The sequence below is a fragment of the Heteronotia binoei genome, chromosome 1 (genome assembly GCF_032191835.1).
Source record: "Heteronotia binoei isolate CCM8104 ecotype False Entrance Well chromosome 1, APGP_CSIRO_Hbin_v1, whole genome shotgun sequence".
Classification (NCBI taxonomy): Eukaryota; Metazoa; Chordata; class Lepidosauria; order Squamata; family Gekkonidae; genus Heteronotia; species Heteronotia binoei.
Genome location: NC_083223.1, coordinates 136,674,514 through 136,694,646, shown reverse-complemented (window position 1 = coordinate 136,694,646; position 20,133 = coordinate 136,674,514). Strand labels below are relative to the sequence as shown.

Here is a 20,133-nt window from a genome sequence, read left to right as displayed (position 1 = left end):
ACCTTGGTCAAGCTGGGCTGTTTCTTTCTATGTTTCATTACATTTCTGGAACTAACAAGAGACAATCTATAAGTTGCTGGTGTATTAACAACCCTAATAAAATGTCACATTACTTGTACTAGTTATGTTCTCTTTGGATAACCTTTCACTTTTCTTTTACTGCCTAATAAGTGACCATAATCTTTGGAAGATACTTAAACATTTTAATCTTTTTTAAATTGAATGTCATTCATTTGATCCAGTTCAACAGATCACTCCAAACCTTCTTAAATTAGAAGTTTCCATAAGCTGAAGAAAGGCTTCAAATTTTGCTCAGTGGAGTTGGAGCATAGGGAAAGGAGACACTCCACTGTGTTTGTATCAACTTGAACACATGACACACCTGAAGCTGCCTTATACTGAAGCAGACCATCAAGGTCCATCAGGATCACTATTATCTACTCAGGCTGGCTGCAACTCTACAGGGTCTCAGGAAGAAATCTTACGCATCACCTTTACCTGATTCTTTCAACATGAGATGTTGGGGATTGAACCTGGGACCTTCTGCATGCCAAATAAATACTCTATCTTTCACTACAGCCCTTCCCCTACTTGTAAATAGGTAGGCCTGCAGAAGAAATAGGGAAAGGAGCTTATAATGTGTTCCCCCAATTACCCTATAGGACAGAGTGGAGAGAGACAAAGAGACTAAGGCTTCTCCCAATAGTTATACATACAAAACCAAATGAAATGTGAGGTATCAGTGAAGGAAAAAGATATTTCCAAGATAAGGTTGCCAAGTCCAATTCAAGAAATATCTGGGGACTTTGGAGGCGGAGCCAGGAGACTTTGGGGGTGGAGCCAGGAACAAGGGTGTGACAAGCATAATTGACCTCCAAGGGAGTTCTGGCCATCACATTTAAAGGGACAGCACACCTTTTAAAATGCCTTTCTTCCATAGGAAATAATGAAGGATAGGGGCACCATCTTTTGGGGCTCATAGAATTGGACCCCCTGGTCCAATCATTTTGAAACTTGGGGGGGTATTTTGGGGAGAGGCACTAGATGCTATACTAAAAATTTGGTGCCTCTACCTCAAAACATAGCCCCCCCCCCCAAGCCCCCAATACCTGTGGATCAATTCCCCATTATTCCCTATGGGAATCATTCTCCATAGGGAATAATAGTGCCCAAAAGACATTTCCCTCCCCCACTCATGCTTTCTAAAGTGGGGGGAGGGCCTCCAAACCAGGGAATCCCCTTCCCCATCCCTCTCTCTCTCACACAAATACTTACTGGGTCTTGTTCCTGCAGAACTTTACTTGATCTGAAAACAAAAGCAAAATAAAGGGAAGGGCTGTTCTCTGTTTCCTGCTTCCTGCTCAGCCTTAAAGGCACATATTCTAAAAACAGACCTGCAGGAGCTCTAAAACTACATGGTGACTGTGGGGGGCAGGGCTTCCCCCGCCGGCCAGCTGGCTGGGGGCGTAGAGAAGCCTGTAAAAACGGGGGATCCCCCGCTGGGACCTGGGGATTGGGAAGCCTATTCCAAGAGAACAGCTGATCCAGGCCCTGATTTCTCTCAGCGGCAACTCTCAGAACTATCTCTGCCATGGTAACTGTTCAAACTCTCAAAACCATTTCAGTTGGAACTCCCAAAACCATTTCCTCATTTACCTGAAATGCACACGTGCTGTTTACTGCATGCCAGCAGGCATTCACTTGACTGCTTTACCCATGGCAAAGAGGTCAAGTGAATATCTGCTGATATACAGAAAGCAGTTTTCCTCATACCATTGTTTGTAGTATAAACTTATTTTTATGCTGAACAACTAATCCAGTTATTTCATCCTGAAACGTTAATTTTAGGGCAATTGTTCTAATTCTTTTTAAAAATGAACAAAAAGGGAAGAAAAACCTGTGTTATCGATGGCCTTTTCTCCTTTGCCTTTCTTGCCAGAGTGTCCAGGCCCTTAAGGGAGGAAAACAAACCCTTCTTACTCCATACTCTCTGGGACAGGGACAGTGTTCGCTTCCTAAGAGCAGCCTCATCCCTAGAACAGACCTAATAAAAGTGAGACAGACAAGAACTTCAATGAAGACATTTTACATCAACAACAAAAAAAAGAACATAACAGAACTATAATGCAGGAAGCAATAAGGCTGTTTCTATTAATCTCAGAAACAGCAACCAGGTCAGGCAACAAGCTTTGCCCTGCCGCTAAATTCAACACTTCACGGCTTTGTGCTTCTTGTTCACTCTACCATGACATACAGCAACAATATACCTTTGATCACCAATGTGTACTGAAAATGTATTATTTAACCACATTCATTGTATTTTAATTTTAAAATGACAGTTTAAAATTACAGTATCTAAAAGAATACACAAAATCCCATAAAATCCAACTAGAGTAACATTTTAAACTGATTGAAATATGGTTAAAGAATCCTTTTTCAATATACATTGGTGATCAAAGTTATATAGCATGTTTAATTAATGAAAAGTAGTATTTTGTTCAATCTAATGCTTCAATGCTTTGTGTTCAGTAGGAACCTCTTTGTGATTTATTTAATTAATCAGATTTGTGTCCCACCCTCCCCTTAAGGGCTCAGGGCAGCTAGCAACATTTTAAAACAAAATTCAGCTAAAAAACAAGACAATATAATAAAACAACAACGTAACAATTTACAAAACTATAAGCTGTTCATCCAAGATTCGTTTACTATCGCTGCTATTATTGCTTTGGCACTCACATATTGCTGACATTATTACTACTGTTATGTTGGTGCTCAGATGTTGTTATCATAGTGCCGGTCGGGCTCTCAGAGCTATAATGTAAATATTATAATGTAGCGGTTGCCTGCCTCAGGTGTTAAATGCAAGCCAAAAGAGTTCAGTCTTGCAGGCCCTGCAGAACCGAACCAGGTCCCACAGAGCTCTAATTTCTTCTGGAAGGGCATTCCACCATGTGGGGACCGCTTCAAATATAACAAAATCACCTACCCATAAGATAAAAAGGGGGAAATTGCACACAGGTTACTTGTAGAAAACAAACACACCTTACATCTCTGAGCAGGGAAGCCATGGTCAATTATAGGACAAGAAGCTATATTTAGGCATTTATTTGTGTGGATTCTGAATGCACAGAGAGATCAGCAGGATCATGCTCACTGGCCTCACGCCTTGTGCATTCAGCAGAAAGTGTCTACATACACATGAAGCTTTGGAAATGAAGGGTCTCCAACGCCATGTGCCTCTTCTGACACAACTGTGAACATGTGGAGGGAAAGGCATAGTTAGCAGGTGTAATGCCATCCCCCCCCCCCACAAATTCCGATTATGAAAAAAAGATACATAAATGAACAGTGCAGCAGGCACATGTGCCATGGAAACACTTTTCATTGTAACAAATTAGTCATGTCTGAAGCAGTTTTTGTTAGCAACACAAACTAGGACTTCTGTATAAATCTGTTTCTGAAACTATTTAGACATTTCAGAGGAACACAAATGGCATAAAACAGTATGCAGTTTTCAGTTCTCCATAACCCTTCATAAAGCTGGATTTTTTTTAACAAAAAAGGGGGTGGAGTAGAAAAAAGACGTTTTGGCCATCTTTTTTTTTCTTCTCAGTTTTTGTAACACTTTTTTTTTAACTAGCTGAGTACCAAACAATACTGCTTATGAAAAACATTATCTTGCCAGATAGTTACACTGCCCGCATTGTTTTATGGGGGTTTTATAGCAACTTTTTGTGGCTTACCAGTGCATGAAAGGAGGAGACTGAGAAGATGCCAAGCCTTCCTAGTGCCATTTTTGAAGGGCGACCTGCAGCAGCCAGAAGGCTCTTTGGGTTGGGTAACTCCCCACCTTGCAGGCTGGCTAGGTAACAGCGCATCCTGAAGAGATCCATATTAAATTTCTCCAGATTCTGTTCCCATTGCTGGATCTGTTTAGGTAAACAAGTGAAATTTTAGAAGCAAAATTCTAACAGAGTGTCAGATTAGAACTCAGCAACTCACATTTGCATCTTCACAGAGTCATGAAATTCACTAGGTTATTTGGGCCAGTCACTCTCTCCCAGCTTAACCTACCTCCATAGAATAGCCGAACTGAGCCACTGGAAGAAGGGCAGTATTTAAATATACTAGAAAGACAGGAGAAAAAAAAAGAGAAGCCATGTTGGATCAGGCCAACAGCTCATCCAGTCCAGGTGCCATCAGGAGGTCCATCAATGGGGCCAGGACACTAGAAGCCCTCCCACTGTTGCCCCCCCCAGCACCAAGCATACAGAGCATCATTGCCCTAGCCAGAGATTTCCAACAATACGCTGCGGCTAACAGCCACTGATAGACTTCTGCTCCATGTGGTTATTCAATCCCCTCTTGAAGCTGGCTATATAATGAGGTGTGCACAAAAAGCAGGACAACACCCTGCAACTCTGTATTAAATTACTTTATACAGAATTGAGTTTTTATCTCCTAAAATCAGTGTACACATGAATCCCTGCGTAAATTACCAATTTCTTAAAATCTGGACAGAAATAAAAATGAAGTTGGGACCTAAATTGCATGCTAATATTACAACCAATCATGAACATGGCAGTAGTTGTTATCCAAATAAGCCATTTTAAAAAAAGGAACAGAAAAGGATCCCATTAGTTCACATTGCTGAAGATTATATTTGGATTCCCAAATTACAAAATTCTCTCAGTTCTTAACTGCTTGTGAAAGCAGCTCCAGAACTTTAAAAGCCACTGTTGGTTTGTGAATTCAAGACTTCTTACTTGATTAGGATTGCCAGATACCACTCAAGAAACATCTGGGGACTTTGAGGGTGGAGCCATGAGCAAAGGTGTGACAAGCATGACTGAACTCCAAAGGGAGTTCTGGCAATCATATTTAAAGGGCCTTTTAAATGCCTTCCCTCCAATTAGAAATAATGGAGGATAGGGGCATCTTCTTTTGAGGCTCATAGAATTGGACCCCCTGGTCTAATCTTTTTGAAACTTAGGGGGGGAGTTGAGGAGAGGCACTGAATGCTATGCTGAAAATTTGGTATATCTACCTCAAAAACCAGCCCCCACAAAGCCCCAGATACCCACAGATCAATTCTCCATTACACCCTGTGGGAATCAGTCTCCATAGGGAATAATGGAGTGCCCAGAAAACATCCCCCCCCTTGCTTTCTGATAATCCTGAAGCAGAGGGTGGGCCTCTAAACCAGGGGATCCCCTGCTCTCACCTGGGGATTTGCAACCCTATCGTGATACAGATGTGAAGCACTCTCAATAATATTGTGTACTGCCTAGACAACTATAGCCAAAAACTCAAATCCATATGGGCTATATGACAACTTCATGATTTGCCAAAAGAGAAGAGAATGAAGGTTTTCAAAGAAAGCATGGCTCCAATGCTGCAGCTGATCAGGGCTCTGAAATCAAGCAAGCACACATAAAAGGGCTAATGAATAAGGGGAGACATTCAGGAGACATTTTAGTACCTCTCCATAAGAGTAGATAGGTACAGAAAACCATAGAAAACTTCTTTAATGCATTATGTACCCCACCCACTTTTACGCACATGCAAGTGTAACACCACATTTAAGAGCTATATGCTCCTAAAGGTGTTCACAAAAGGCAGCCAGACATTTCAGTATTAAAAATTGATCAAATGCATTAGTCAGAAAACCCATGTACAAATTCAAGCATGGATTTCCACAATCTTATCAGAAATAATATGCATTTCTATTTATTGGACTGCTCTACAAATCCATAATATTTACCCACCCTTATTCTATTTTCATAATGCTTCATAATGTCTTTATCTGACCATACACCCGTATTATTATCTCAGTTCTATCTAAACATAAGACTAAAAAATTTCAGATACATTTAAAGCTAATGTAACTCCAATAAAGTACAGGAAACATGATAAAGTCAAAGTTCCCTGTTTAAAATGACACACTTTATAACAAATGGGACTGGGATTTTCCAAAAGCCTGTAAGGTGCCATCAATAAGGCAATTCCTTACTTTGTTTCCCCTGAAAGTAGCAACAGTTTTTTCCTATTTTGAAAATTATGTACTTTAATGAAACCAAATAGACTCTAGTTATGTTTATAGACAATTACAACCCAAAACCTATGCATTCATGCAAGCACATACACATTCCCATTCCTCTATTGTTCATATTTCTGAATCAAAAGCAATAGTGTTATTTGGTTTGACTTTCTTCTACTATGGCAAGAGAATGTAACAGTTATAACAACAGTGGTGACCACAACCTAGAAAAGCAATAAACATGACAACAGAAGGCCAAATAAATATTTAGAGGAAGCTATGATAATATCCACTTGCCTGCAGTAGAATGGGGTCTAGACCAACAGACATTGAACATTTACAAAAAAAAAAAAAGTTTGATGTCAATGTTTGATGTTTTTTGTGCAAAAATTAATTTTTAAAAGTTTAAAAAAAAAAACTGACATGTTTAGGCCACAAATGAATAATGCATGCATGCATGCATATACAGATAAGCCAATAATTTGTACGGGATTTCAACTTCTGTGAATGTATTCACAAGCAAGGATAATGTGTACACAGAAACAGGATACTGCACAGGATACCTTGCTGGATCCAAACTCATAGCGCTCCAACAACACTATGTAGTGTACTCCAAAACTACTCAGCTGCCATGGTGATGGGTGCAAGCTAAACTCCCCCTTCAGTAAACAAAAAGGCTCTTTCACCAGCACAAGAGGTAAGAATCAAAAGAACATAAGAAGAGCCCTACTGGATCAGGCCAGTAGTCCATCTAGGCCAGCATCCTGTCTCACCAGTTCTTCTGGAGGGCCAAACAGCAGGGCATGGAGGAGGAGGAGAAGGATTTATACCCTGCCCTTCACTCAGAGTGGCTTACATTCTCCTTCCTCTCCCCACAACGGACACCCTGTGAAGTAGGTGGGGCTGAGAGAGCTCTTCAAGAACTGCTCTTGGGAGAACAGCTCTGAGAGAACTGTGACTGACCCAAGATCACCCAGCAACTGCATGTGATGGAGTGGGGAATCAAACTCTGAGATAAGAGTCCATGCACTTAAAATCCCAAGACCAAACTGGCTCTCCTTTCCTAATGGTCAAGAGTCAAGACCTTCCCTAATAATACTTCCTAGAGCTGGAATGTTGCCTCCTAGAACTTGTATTTAGAGGTTTACTGCTTCTGAAAATGGAGATTTCATTCAGTCACCACAGTTACCGGTTAGTCTCTGACAGACCTAAGGGCATATTAAGGGAAGTGTGAAACATTCATTCCAAAGCAAAGCTCTGTTCTTGGCATCCAAACCAATGCATCTAAGGGCATTAGTAAAAAACATGGGTCAGAAATGTCATGCAATGCTACTATAGACAGTGACATTGTTCAAGCAGTATGCTACAAACCCTTACTGCTTGTAAGGGTTTGGCCACTTTTACACACCATAATAATCTCTGGTTTTTCAAAAAAATATGGGCTGTCATTTGTACTATCAGATGAATCACTCTTTGTTTGAATTTTATCTTGTGATAAAAAATTTTAAAAGAACTGCAGTTAACTTGAGAAGGCAGTTACAGAAGAGCAGGAATTAACATGAACAGAATACACAAAATTAAATTACGTATTTCATTCACAAGCTTCTTTGAAGAGAAACCAGTTAACTTATTCTATGGGAAAGTTGCCATTTGTCCCCTTGTCACAGACAAAGGAAGAATGTTTGACCTTTTACTTACCTCTGATGAAATCTAGCCAGTAATTAGACGATAGCTAGAGGTTTCCTGGAAACCTGTTACTTGCTAATATGACTACCAAAAATTTACCCAAGGTATTTGCATAGCCTCACAAAAATGCTACATTACTTCTCATTACAATCATGGATAGCCTTTTTTTTGCACTTTCTATTTATGTTGCTTAGAATATTTAAAAAATAAAACATTATTCCTTCAGATTTTTTTTAAAGTATAATTTTAGACTCCCAATTTTAAAAATGCAGAATATGTTCCAGGGTTGACAAGATTAATATTATGTAGCAGAGAATATAATGGACTTTTTTCTTAACATATCTGTATGAACAGATCAATTATAACTAATTCAGACCTGCCTTCCGGAAATGCCTGTTTAGCTGGTAAGCAGCTTAAGCTACCCAGAAGATGGTGCTGATCTCTGCTCCCAATTCCTTTGTTTCAAAATGATGTATTTTACTACTGTGTACAATAAGTTGGAGCCTTACAGAACTTGTTCATCCTTTAAATGTACTACACAACAAGCTTTTCAACCACATTACAAACACGAAAGAAAGCTGTTTGAATTCCAGCTCTTACATCTCAAACACAATCCCTATTGCACCCATATGAATGGATAACTCATTAAGCTCTAGATCAGGGGTGTCCAATATGCAGCCCGTCTGCTGCGTCCTTCTCTTGGCCACTGCTGCTGCTGTTGTATGGGAAAGCCTCTCTGAGGGGGAAAGAAAAAGAGAGTGCATGCATGTACACAAGAGAAAAGCTCCCCCCGCTCTCTTCTTTCTTCCTCTACTGGGGCTGCTCCAGCGTCGTCAAGCCTTTTTTCCCTCATTTGAAGAGGGAGGGAGGAAAGTGGAAGGAAAGCTGCAAGAAAAGACAGCCCCATGGCACTTTCAAGACTAAGTTTTATTCCAGGTATAAGCTTTCCTGTGCACGCACACTTCGAGGGGGGGGGGTTCTTCTGACAAGCCCTGCTCTGCTGTTTTCTTTGAGTCCTGATCACACACATGACTTTTTTGTAGAAAAAGCCCAGCAGGGACTTATTTGCATATTAGGCCCCACCCCCCAATTCCAAGCCAGCTGGAACTGTGTTCCTGCTCAAAAAAAGCCCTGCACACATACACATTTAAAAAAGGAAGGGGGCAAGAAAGTGATGCATCTTGGATAATGGGGATTAAGGGGAAGCTATTTTGGCTTATTCTGAAAAGTTTTTTAAAAAATATTAGATTTCTATGTGCATAGCTGGAATTTTATTTTCTGCTTTTAAAAGGAATTACAGCACTTGGATTGGATTTCATGGTTTAATGAAATTAAACCATTAACCCTCCCCCCACTTGCTTTTTATTATCATCACCAGCAGTTAATGGACTTTGTCCAGTCTGAGAGCAACACATTATTTCACTTGGAGAGATCTCCCATTGCAGTTCTAACAGACGATGAGTAGGAGAAGGGGGAAGGGGAAGGAAAAGAGGAAGAGGAAGAAGAAGAAGAAGAAGAAGAGGAAGCAGAAGAAGAAGAAGAAGAAGAAACAACTTAACAGCACAGTTTGCAATCCTTATTAGTGGAAGAAAGGAAGAGTCCAGCAGCATGACTAACATTTGTAGCAGGGCATGAGCTTTCATGAGTCTCTGCTCCCATCTTCAGATACAGCTAGAATGTGAGCCCATCTGTCTTTATATCTTGGAGTGTGAAGTGATTTCAGATGCCAAATAACAATAGTGGCCATTGGTAATGAGAGAAGAAATCTAGGTCTCAGTTCAACCCAGAAGGATGCATTGAACATCATTATCAATTGCAATTCAGCAGTTTCTCTTTCTAATCTCCCTTTGAAATTCCTTTTATGAAAACTGCTGCTCTTAGGTCAGCAACTGAATGTCCTGGAAGGATGAAGTGTCCCCCCACTGGTTTCTGAATGTTGTGGTTTCTTATAGCTGTAGAAAGAGTAAGAGTCCAGTAGCACCTTGAAGACTAACAACATTTGTGGCAGAGTATGACCTTTTGTGAGACACTGCTTGCTTCTTCAGACTTATGTTCATTAATTATTTGCATCCTCCTGGACCTGGACTGAGACCTAGGTTTCCTGTCTCATTACCAATGATATTTCCATGCCTATTACTCCTCTGCATATCACACCTAAGCCAATCAAGCCTATTGCCATTTGGCAACTGAAATCATTTTTATAACATTTATATCTCTGGTACCTCATGTAACATTTTATGGCACCCATGGGCAAGCCTGACAAAGTGACATTTATGTCAGATCCAGCCCTCGTAACAAATAAATTTGACACCTCTGCTCTAAATGGCTGTGACATTTTTTTTACATGACATTTTACACAATTCCTAATCTCAGCAGTCAGAAATAAGAGCATATCAGCCTAGGGATCAGGTAGATTCATGTTTAGGGATGGGAAAAACAGGTTGCTTACTTGTAACTGTTTAGGGATGGGAAAAACAGGTTGCTTACTTGTAACTGATGATCTTCGAGTGGTCATCTGTGCATTCACACTGTTGGGATTCACTTGATTGACCCCAACAGTGATCTAAAGCTCCAGAACTTTCTCTTGTGTCCTCCTACTGAGCATGCCCACGGACTCCACTGCACATGTTCAGGGGAGGGTACCATATTCCTGCCAGTTTCCTTCTGACCGCTGAACAACCTCAAGAAGAAGGCTGACAGCAGAGGGGAAGGAGGGCAGGTAGTGTGAATGCACAGATGACCACCGGTAAGCAACCTGTTTATCTTCTTCATGATCTCTGTGCTTCACGCTGTTGGGAGATTATCAAGCTTGATCCTACCTGGAGGAGGATGTTGGTAGTTTCATCGATGTACAGAAGAGAGGACTGTGCTCCCCACCAGCACCTTTTTCTTTGCATGTGTGTCTAGTGCATAATGTTTGATGAAGGAGGTGGAAGAGGCCCAAGTGGTCGCATTGCAATGTCCTGCAGTGGCACGCCCCTCAGGAATGCTGTTGAAGTATGGTTGGTTTGGATCTAATGATCTGTACGGATCCAATGGTCTATTTGGTTCAGTCCGGTAATGGATCAGTTGGTCTTCCGACCTTTTCGGTGGAATTGGACCCAATGGTTCTCTTCTCAGGGTGGAGGGTCTACTATCCTGTACCGAGTCAGAATCAGGGTTGCTGGATTGGGTGAGATCAATTTGGTTGGTATCAACTACGCCCGTATCAGTGATGTCTTCTTGCCCATCATCCGGGGAGTCCCCCTGTCTGCTTGGTGACTATAATATACATGATGGCATTGATGTCAACAAGGACAGATCCGGAATGGGTGTGGATAGTCCCTGATGAGACAAGCTTCCTATGGAACTCTGATGTCTCTTAGAGGAAGACCGAGCCAATCTCTCATCCTTCGATCTGTGTTTGTCTTTCTTCCTCTTTTTTGCTGGTGAGGAAGAAGATGACTATGAGGACATGATTGTCCATTTCGGTGCCAACATTCCTGTACCAATAGCCATCGGTGTGGGTGTTGCTGGCATTGATTTTGCTGGCGTACTTAGGCAAGAAGATGCAACCACCAACATCGATTCAACCTCCACATCCGGTTGCTTCTGGCCAGTTTTCTCTGGGGCGAGAGCAGAGGCAAGAAGGGCTGCCTGCAAGCATGCTGCATGGTTTATCCACATCTTTTCGCTAAACTTCAGGCAGTGCTGGCAGATATCTGTCCTATGGGACTCTCCTAGGCAGAGTAGGTACAGGGAATGTCCATCTGCTGGAGTTGGTTTGCTCCCACAATGGGAACAGCACTTGAAACACCCCCACAAAGGCCGATGGCCCTGGGGAGGGGACGAGGGGAAAACTGGGAATAAAACAACAAATGGGAAGAAACTCTTTTTTTATAGGAGCGGAGGGAAAGAGGGAAAGATCACCAACCAGAGCCCAAGAGAAAAATGTCCGGTCACACGCACAGTCAGAAAGAAACTGTTGGGAATATGGCACCCTCCGCTGGACATGCGCAGTGGAGTCCCTGGGCATGCTCAGTAGGAGGATGCAAGAGAAAGTATTGGAGCTTTAGATCATCATTGAGGTCAATGCAAGCGCTGAATATCCCAATAGTGTGAAGCACAGAAACCATGAAGAAGATCAAACCACATTTTTGTGGTTCAGGTTGTGGTTGAACAGTGAACCAAACCACAAACCCATATGAACTGGGATGGTAGTTCACAAACCAACCAAGTTCATACAGGTTTATGGGCCATTTAAATTAAAAACACCAGTTGTTAAGGCTCCACCATTTCACCTCCTGCATTCTGCTCCCCAACGAAAACAGGAAGAAGCAGAATTCAGAGGTTTAAATAGCTTGGAGCCATTTCACCCCCTGCTTTGTGCTCCCTGTCACCTTTTTCAAGGAGCAGAAAGAAAAGGTTTCCCTATGCAAACAGCTGAACAGCATGAGAGCTTTCTGCTCCCACCGCTCAGCTGTTTTTCTTGCAGAGCAGAAAGCAGGGGTTTAAATAGCTCAGAACCATTTAAACCCCTGCCTTCAGCCCTTCCCAAAGAGCCACAGAACATCATGAAATTCCTTAAAATTTGTGAATGTTTGTAGCAGTTCTTACGTTCATGAACATCACTTCACATACCACAAAGTGGCCATCTGTCATGAACTTGCATTCGTGAGTATTTATGCTTACGACAGCGACTATATTTGTTTTTGTTGTTCAGTTGCACAGTCAAATCCGACTCTTTGTGACCCCATGGACCACATTACGCCAGTCCCTTCTATCTTCCAGCTAAGTTCACTCAAATTCATGTTCGTTGTATCAGTAACACTGTCTGACCACCTCATCAACTATATTACTAACAGGATAAAATTTAGTTGTGATTAAGGCTGCTGAGGGAAGGACTTCTCCAGAGAGAAGTCAAGCTGGGGCAGTGGGTAAGGTTGCCAACTCCTGGTTAGAAGATTTTGGAGGGTGGGGTATGAGGAATCTGGGGTTTGGGGGAGGGGAGGGAGTTCAAAGTCACAGAGTCCACCTTCCAGAGCAGCTATTTTCTCCAGATGGACTACTCTTTATCACTGGAGGTCAGTTGTAATCCTGGGAGATCTCCAGCCACCACCTGAAAGTAGGCAATTCTAGGAGGGGGGAAAGGAAGCAAATGATCAACCCAGCAGCCTCTTCCAAATGCCACTGTTGCATTTACAGTGGCCCTGAATGTAACACCTGTAATCTGCCTTACTATAACTACAACTGCCTCTGTGGGTTTACATAAGCACATTCTTCAACTAAATTCAGGCACAGAAAAAAATAATTTCTAGTATGTGAGTAGACTACAGGAAGCTAGTATTAGATTCTAAAGCAATCTTTCAACAGGAAACAAGCCATCACTGAAATTATACACTAAACCCAGCTCTGCACTAGCTTCTTATTTTACATGCTCCAGCCCGGGGGCTCATTCCCACAGGTGGAGATTCATTCACAGAAGGAAGAAATGATGTAGCACTGTCTGCAGGAGGTGCTAGCAGGGGCTGAGATATTCATTTCTGAAGATACCAAACCAACAGACATAGCATGGTCTGGGTTCCAAAAAAAGTCCTCAACTTACACAGGTTGTACAATGAAATACTGGTATGCAATGAAATATTTGTGTGCCTCGGCCTAGTAGAGGAACTAGGGGTGAGCACAAAAAAAAATGGAGATCTTTTGGATTAAGATAAATTGGACCCCCGATAATTTGGGATTCTCAAAGAAACCCGAATTCCAATATTGGTATGGTATTTGGGTTTTTTCCCCCCAGAAATCCAAATTGTTTTCAGCTCCATTATACCCCTCTGCATGTTCAGAATACCCAGCAGAACCAGTGCCACTGTGGAAATGCCTGCTCAACAGATCCAAGCAAGATGGGGTGCAAGCATAGCACAGGCAGTGCATGTACAGAGCGCCAGCAGAACGAGAGCAATTATTGTTATTGTTTGTTATTATTTGTTATTTATTAAACTTTTATACCTTTCTCCCTGTGACCAGGCTCAGAACACTGTACAACCACTTACGCTAAAAACATTTTTAAACAATCTACAGTGCAATATATATAAATTACAAAATCATAAGAACATACAACAGATATGTAAAAAATCCACATTAACCTATGGTGTCTCAGTACAGAATACAATCCCCAATGATGGGGGGCTGAGAAGGCAACTACTGGAGCGATAGCTGTTAAAAACCATTGCTGTCTTCAACTATATGCTTGGTGGAACATCTCTGCCTTGTAGAGTGCCCAAAGAAGGTGCCGCCATTATTTTCAATGAACGGGGAAAAGGAAGCATTTAAGGGAAGGCACTGTATGAATCAATGCCCCTGTATAAATCGACGGTGTGGTCTCATTTGGAGTACTGTGTGCAGTTCTGGTCGCCGCACCTCAAAAAGGATATTATAGCATTGGAGAAAGTCCAGAAAAGGGCAACTAGAATGATTAAAGGGCTGGAACACTTTCCCTATGAAGAAAGGTTGAAACGCTTGGGACTCTTTAGCTTGGAGAAACGTCGACTGCGGGATGACATGATAAAGGTTTACAAGATAATGCATGGGATGGAGAAAGTAGAGAAAGAAGTACTTTTCTCCCTTTCTCACAATACAAGAACCCGTGGGCATTTGATGAAATTGCTGAGCAGACAGGTTAAAACGGATAAAAGGAAGTACTTCTTCACCCAAAGGGTGATTAACATGTGGAATTCACTGCCACAGGAGGTGGTGGCGGCCACAAGCATGGCCACCTTCAAGAGGGGTTTAGATAAAAATATGGAGCAGAGGTCCATCAGTGGCTATTAGCCACAGTGTGTGTGTTTGTGTGTGTGTGTGTGTATATATATATAATTTTTTTGGCCACTGTGTGTCACGGAGTGTTGGACTGGATGGGCCACTGGCCTGATCCAACATGGCTTCTCTTATGTTCTTATGTTTTGCTGGGCACTAGTACATTGCACTAGTACTGCTCAGCACTGTGTGCATGCACTGACTGGCTATGCTGGGCTTGGGGGGGGGGGGCGGCGGGGACTCTTGCTTGGATTTGTTAAGCTGGCATGGCCACAGTGGCACTGGTTTTGCAGGACACTCTGTACTGCAGAAAAACCCATAACGTGGCATTTTTTTTTGTTTGGGTATACTGAACCTGAAAAATAGCAATATTTCCCAATATTCCTGAATCCCAATACCAGTGGACCCAAGGAGAAAAAAAAGTGAGAGGATCAGCTGGAGTGGTGGGAGCTGAGACGATCAGCTGCTTTGTGGGCTCTTTGGGGCAATTCAGTTTAAAGGGACTGCCCAAGAGAGCCCCAGCTGAACATGTGGGCAATTCCATTTAAGCCGGGTAGCCCAACAGAGCCCCAAGCCCAGCCTGCAGGGAGATTCTCCTTGCAAGATCAGCTCCTTTACAAGCCAGCCAGATCCAGCTGATCTACCCTCCCTCCTTTCTGCAGGCAGCAGCTCCCTTAGGCCAACAAAATGGAAGGTGGGGGTAAGATCTGAGTGTCAGTGTCAGTTGTGGGGAGAGTAAGGGAAAGGAGATTGTAAGCTGCTCTGAGATTCCTTCAGGTAGTGGAGGGCGGAATATAAATCCAATCTCTTCTTCTTCAAGCCTAAAAGTATTAACAAATCCTATTCTATAAATGGGAGAATGTGCAGATATTAATATATTATTTCACTACCTGGTTCTCAATGGCTTTTCTGTTTTTCGGATCACTAACAATTGAGAGTTGTAGCTCCGCCATCTTTTTCATTTTACTATCCATGTCAATCTTCTGGATGAGGCTCTTGGTCTGATTTTTCAGAAGTCTGACTGTATCCTCTTTCCCATGCTTCTTAGCAAAGAGAGAAGCAGAAGCAGAGTGTATTGCTGTAACCCAGTTTTCGAGGTCAGTCTGGCTTGTAGCCTAAAAAAAATCCCAAACAAGAAATAGCATTATAAACAACACTAAAATAAAATCTATCTGGTTTCAAAAGAAGCAGAGAAAACTATGGGGAGGTCACCATGTGGGTTCATCTTAATCTCTCTCCATTGTTCCATGAATCCCACATGCAACCTTTTTTCCTTCCCAAGCAAAGAAATAATAAAAGGGTTGTGATATATTAAAATCCCTTGAACAGCTGGCAACTGTAATTGCTAGTAAAGCTTGTTCTTTGTCTAAAGGGGAAGATTTTTTTTTTAAAAAGATAAAAGTAGTGCTTGGCTGGAAAGATAGCAATGTAACCCATTATTAGTAAAATTAAACAACTATACATGAAAGAAGTTGCATTTGAAAGTAGTCACAAAGCAGAATCTACCTAGTTGACTGCAAAAGAAGAGGGGGGAAAATCACAACTTCAGCTGTTGACAAATAGTAGTTAATATGCATACTCTTATTACGTAGCAATGTGTTCAGGGTCCTCTTCAAATAAAAGTTTTATTCTACAAAGAGAGGAGCTGTGTCTGTGCAAGAAAACTACACAAGCAGCCCTTCAGTATATGCAAGCATCCCAGCACACGACTGGATCCAGAAACAGAAAGAAACGTTCGAAAAAGACTGTCCATTTATTGTATTCTTGCTATACTCTGTTAATAAAGCAAGAGCAGCTTTTCTTTATGTTCCCAGAAATTATATATGGGTGGGACTACATGCTGTGTGTCACAAAGGACTGATGTCAAAAAGAGCATCATAGCACTGATCCCGTCATTCCTCCCTGTTTAATGTACAGGATCACTTACCTCATGCAGTGAAAGCACCACTGAGCATATCCTGGGAATGCAAAAAGTGGCATGGAAGAAACAATGTTATCACATTACAGAGAAAGGGAATTAACACATTATGGAGACAAGGTGAGAACTCCATTCTTTTGATGGCATCTCCATTTCCCCTACTGCATAAAGTTTAAGTGAAAGTTGTGTTTTAAAAGGTCATTTAACTTCAACAAGAACTCCATTATATATATGTCCCACAGCAAGGATTCCAAGAATTATTGGTGAGCAAGGCTGAATGACTGTCACAAATGATTGGCAAATTGATACAAGATTAGTAACTGGGGGGAATTGGGCCACTTTGCTCAGCAAAGTTTGATGGAAGCTCCTTAGGATGTAGGAAGTCTTCAAACTATGTGGTGTTCAGGTTGGATCCATCCAACTAATTGCGCAGCTGGTTTTTAAAAAAAATTAATTGTGCGTAAAACAGGCTGTAATTGTTTTAGATGCAATATAGATTTTAAAAGTTTCCCGACTGGCACCATCTTAGAAGAGGCTTCTCTTGTTCTCTCTCACCCTGGAGGGAATACCTGTTCTAAGATGATTATCACTGCAGCATATGTATCTGTCATACAGATATCATCCATCAAAAGCACTGTTCATTTGTATGCAAGTTTGTGCAGCTTTATCAAGTTAACTTATTGGTGACTAGCATTTCTTTAAATGAGTCAGAGATCTTCTGCTATGTTTACTAACTTCTTCTGCCTTTGCTCAGAGAGACAGTGAATGCTTTGTGCTGCCAGATCTGCCATGTCGTGCACAGGAAGAAGCATTCATTTTATAAAGCAAGAAAGCTGACAGCTATGCTTGCTGGAGAATCCTGGACAAAGACAGAGAAGACCATCAGAACTGGAATGCCATACCGGGGTTATGTCACTGAAGTACCTTTAATGAAGGAATAAAACAAAAGGACATTGTAAGGAGCTTTAGCCATTACTTAGTCACAAGTACCACGCCTCCTCTTGACCCAGCCTATATTTTGCTGCTTTCTGACGCCAGTAAAATGATAGTCAATTCAGAATTTTCCCATATTTCTTATCTACTAATGTAAGTTTAACTAGAATTGTCAAAAAAGTATTCCCAATCCTGCTTCCATGGTTTAGGAATGCATGAGATTTTCTCATAACAACATGAGCCCTGCTGGAACAAACCAGTGGTCTATCTAGTCCAGCATCCTGTCTCACACAGTGGTCAGCCAGTTCCTGTGGAGACCCAGCAACAGGGCATAAAGGCCAAGACCTTTCCCTGATGTTGCCTCCTGACTCTGGGATTCAGAAGTTTAGTGTCCCTGAATGAGGACAATCATCAGTCGCCATGGCTAGTAGTTACTGATAGACTTATCCTCCATTGCTGAGAAGACTCTATTCCAAATTAAGTCAGTATTGCCATGATAAGCCAGTAATATTTCTGTTTACTTGAACTTTCTGCAGCATATGTCAGCAAACTTTATAAATCAGCATCAAAGGCCTAATACAAATTATAATCTGGTTTTGTTCAAGTTTTTCCTATGTTGAATCTTATTTTTATTTGATAACTTGCTTAATTTATAACCAAGGCTTTTAAAAGAAAAAGTCCAGCAGGAACTCATTTGCATATTAGACCATGTCCCCCTGATGCCAAGCCAGCCAGAACTGCATTCCTGCTTTTTTAAAATAGTCCTATTTATAACTATCATGTGGGTGTTGTTATCCCTAACAGAATTTTGGTTTCCTGCTTATTTTAGTTTATAAGCTTTTTTATTAATTTTATTAATGCCTACATTAAAATTATGTTCTACTTTTCATTTTGAAAAGGTGAAACATTATGAAAACTCTTAATAAAATAAAAAAGAATACCTGGAACAGGTAGACATCTCCAAAAGAATTGCTTAGACAGAAAACATTCTCCTTCTTGGGATGTTCTGGACAAGACTGCACTATACTGTCTTCTGCAAACAGAGCATATCGAGGTGAGCTGTTCTGCTCCATGGAATTCCTCCCGTAAGTCTCGTAAAACAGCAAGGTGCATCCTTTTCAAAAGGAAAGGAAAGAAAAATGAGCTCCCTGCTTAGATCTTTGAAATTTCCTCAGCTGTGCCCTCCTGGAATATAAGAATAGCTCTTTCGCCCTATGAGTAGTTGTAATCAAGGAAAACACTACACATAACAGAATGATGTAGGAAACACTGACATTACAACAGTATTTCCCACAAACCAAACTTATCAAGTATGGACACCATTCATATCTACTAGTACATATATCTCTAAATACTGGCCCAAGCTGAGCTCTGGGAGAGAGCGGGAAAGGTGTGTTGCTGAAAGGTGAGTGTTTGCCTTTCTTAACGCCTTTTCTAAATAGCTGGGGGGAAGTTGCTGAGTGCTACTCTGTGAGAGGAGAGAGTCTGAGTTCCTGTGGTTGCTGGGGAACTGCTGCTTGTTTGTTTTGAATGGGCTATCGATGATTTTTACTGATTGGGAGTGTCTGTGTTGCCTGGAGCTGACTGCTGCCCCCACCCTCTTTGCATTTATAAGGCTGCACCTTGTCAGAACCTGAGCACAGTTGAGCTCTGGAAGAGAGAAAGGTGTGCTGCTGAAAGGGTGAATGCTTGCCTTCCTTAACTGCCTTTTCTAAACAGCTGTGGGGAAGTTGCTGAGTGCTACTCTGTAGGAGGAGAGAGTCTAAGTTTGTGTGGTTGCTGGGGAATTGTTGTTTGTTTGTTTTGAGTGGGCTGTAGGTGATTGTTGCTGATTGGGAGTGTCTGTGTTGCCTGGGGCTGACTGCTTCCCCCACCCTCTTTGCATTTATAAGGATGCACCCTGCCAAAGGCGCAAGTTAAAGGGCTCTAGACCTGTAGCTCTTAGCCTGGGGGCTCTGTAAGAAGCCAGAAGAACCAGGAAGTGGGGGTCCTAATCTCCTTGTATTCCAAATAAGGTAACTAGACTTTCCACAAGGAGAGTCACATAAACACAAAAGGATTTAAAGGGAGGACTGTATATTTAAAAAGCTATTATGAAGGTAGAATGCCAGCAGGGGGGTGGGGGCTTTCCAGTGTTTTATACTGAGTGTCACATGTATGACTATCTGCCCACCGGACAGAAGTCTTGAGTGTGGGCTCAGTGCAAGCAGCTCCTGGTCTTCAGGAAACAACTTCGCACCCTTGAGACCAAGGTGGCTGACCTGGAGAAGCAGAGACAATCAGGCACTTTGAGAAGACTCTCGGGGATTTGTTAGATGAGCCCCACTCTGAACACGGCAGCCCTACTGCTGCCAGGGAGCATGAGGGTTGAGAGGGAATGGGGCACCATGCTGAGTTGGTGAGCAGGTATATTTTCACACCAAGGAACCATCCCTGAGCAGGGAGGGAGGGGGAGTGTCTTGGTAGTTGGTGATTAGCTCCTTAGACAAGTAGATAGCTGAGTGGCAAAACCACATACTGACCATGTGGTGACCTGCCTGCCTGGTGTGAAGGTAGCAGACATTACACATGTTCTAGATAGGCTGATAGACAGTGCTGGGGAGGAGCCAGTGGTTGTGGTACATGTTGGCACTAACGATATGGGGAAATGTAGTCATGAGGTCCTGGAGGAAAAATTTAGGTTGCTAGGCAGGAGACTTAAGGCCAGGTCCTCCAAGGTAGCCTTCTCAGAAGTGCTACCTGTTCCACGCGCAGGGCCGGAGAG

At 42.0% G+C, this 20,133-nt stretch overlaps 1 protein-coding gene across 1 annotated transcript in view; it reads right to left on the bottom strand.

The window, feature by feature from the left end:
* TIAM2 (TIAM Rac1 associated GEF 2) overlaps positions 1–20,133 on the bottom strand; it is a 303,128-nt gene that overhangs the window by 124,757 nt on the left and 158,238 nt on the right. Inside the window, exons 6-9 of the mRNA XM_060241093.1 lie at positions 18,311–18,483; positions 15,409–15,633; positions 3,744–3,929; positions 1,898–2,044 (exon numbers count right to left, since the gene is read on the bottom strand). Of these exons, the coding sequence (XP_060097076.1) occupies positions 1,898–2,044; positions 3,744–3,929; positions 15,409–15,633; positions 18,311–18,483 (731 nt within the window). The remainder of the gene's footprint in view (positions 1–1,897; positions 2,045–3,743; positions 3,930–15,408; positions 15,634–18,310; positions 18,484–20,133) is intronic.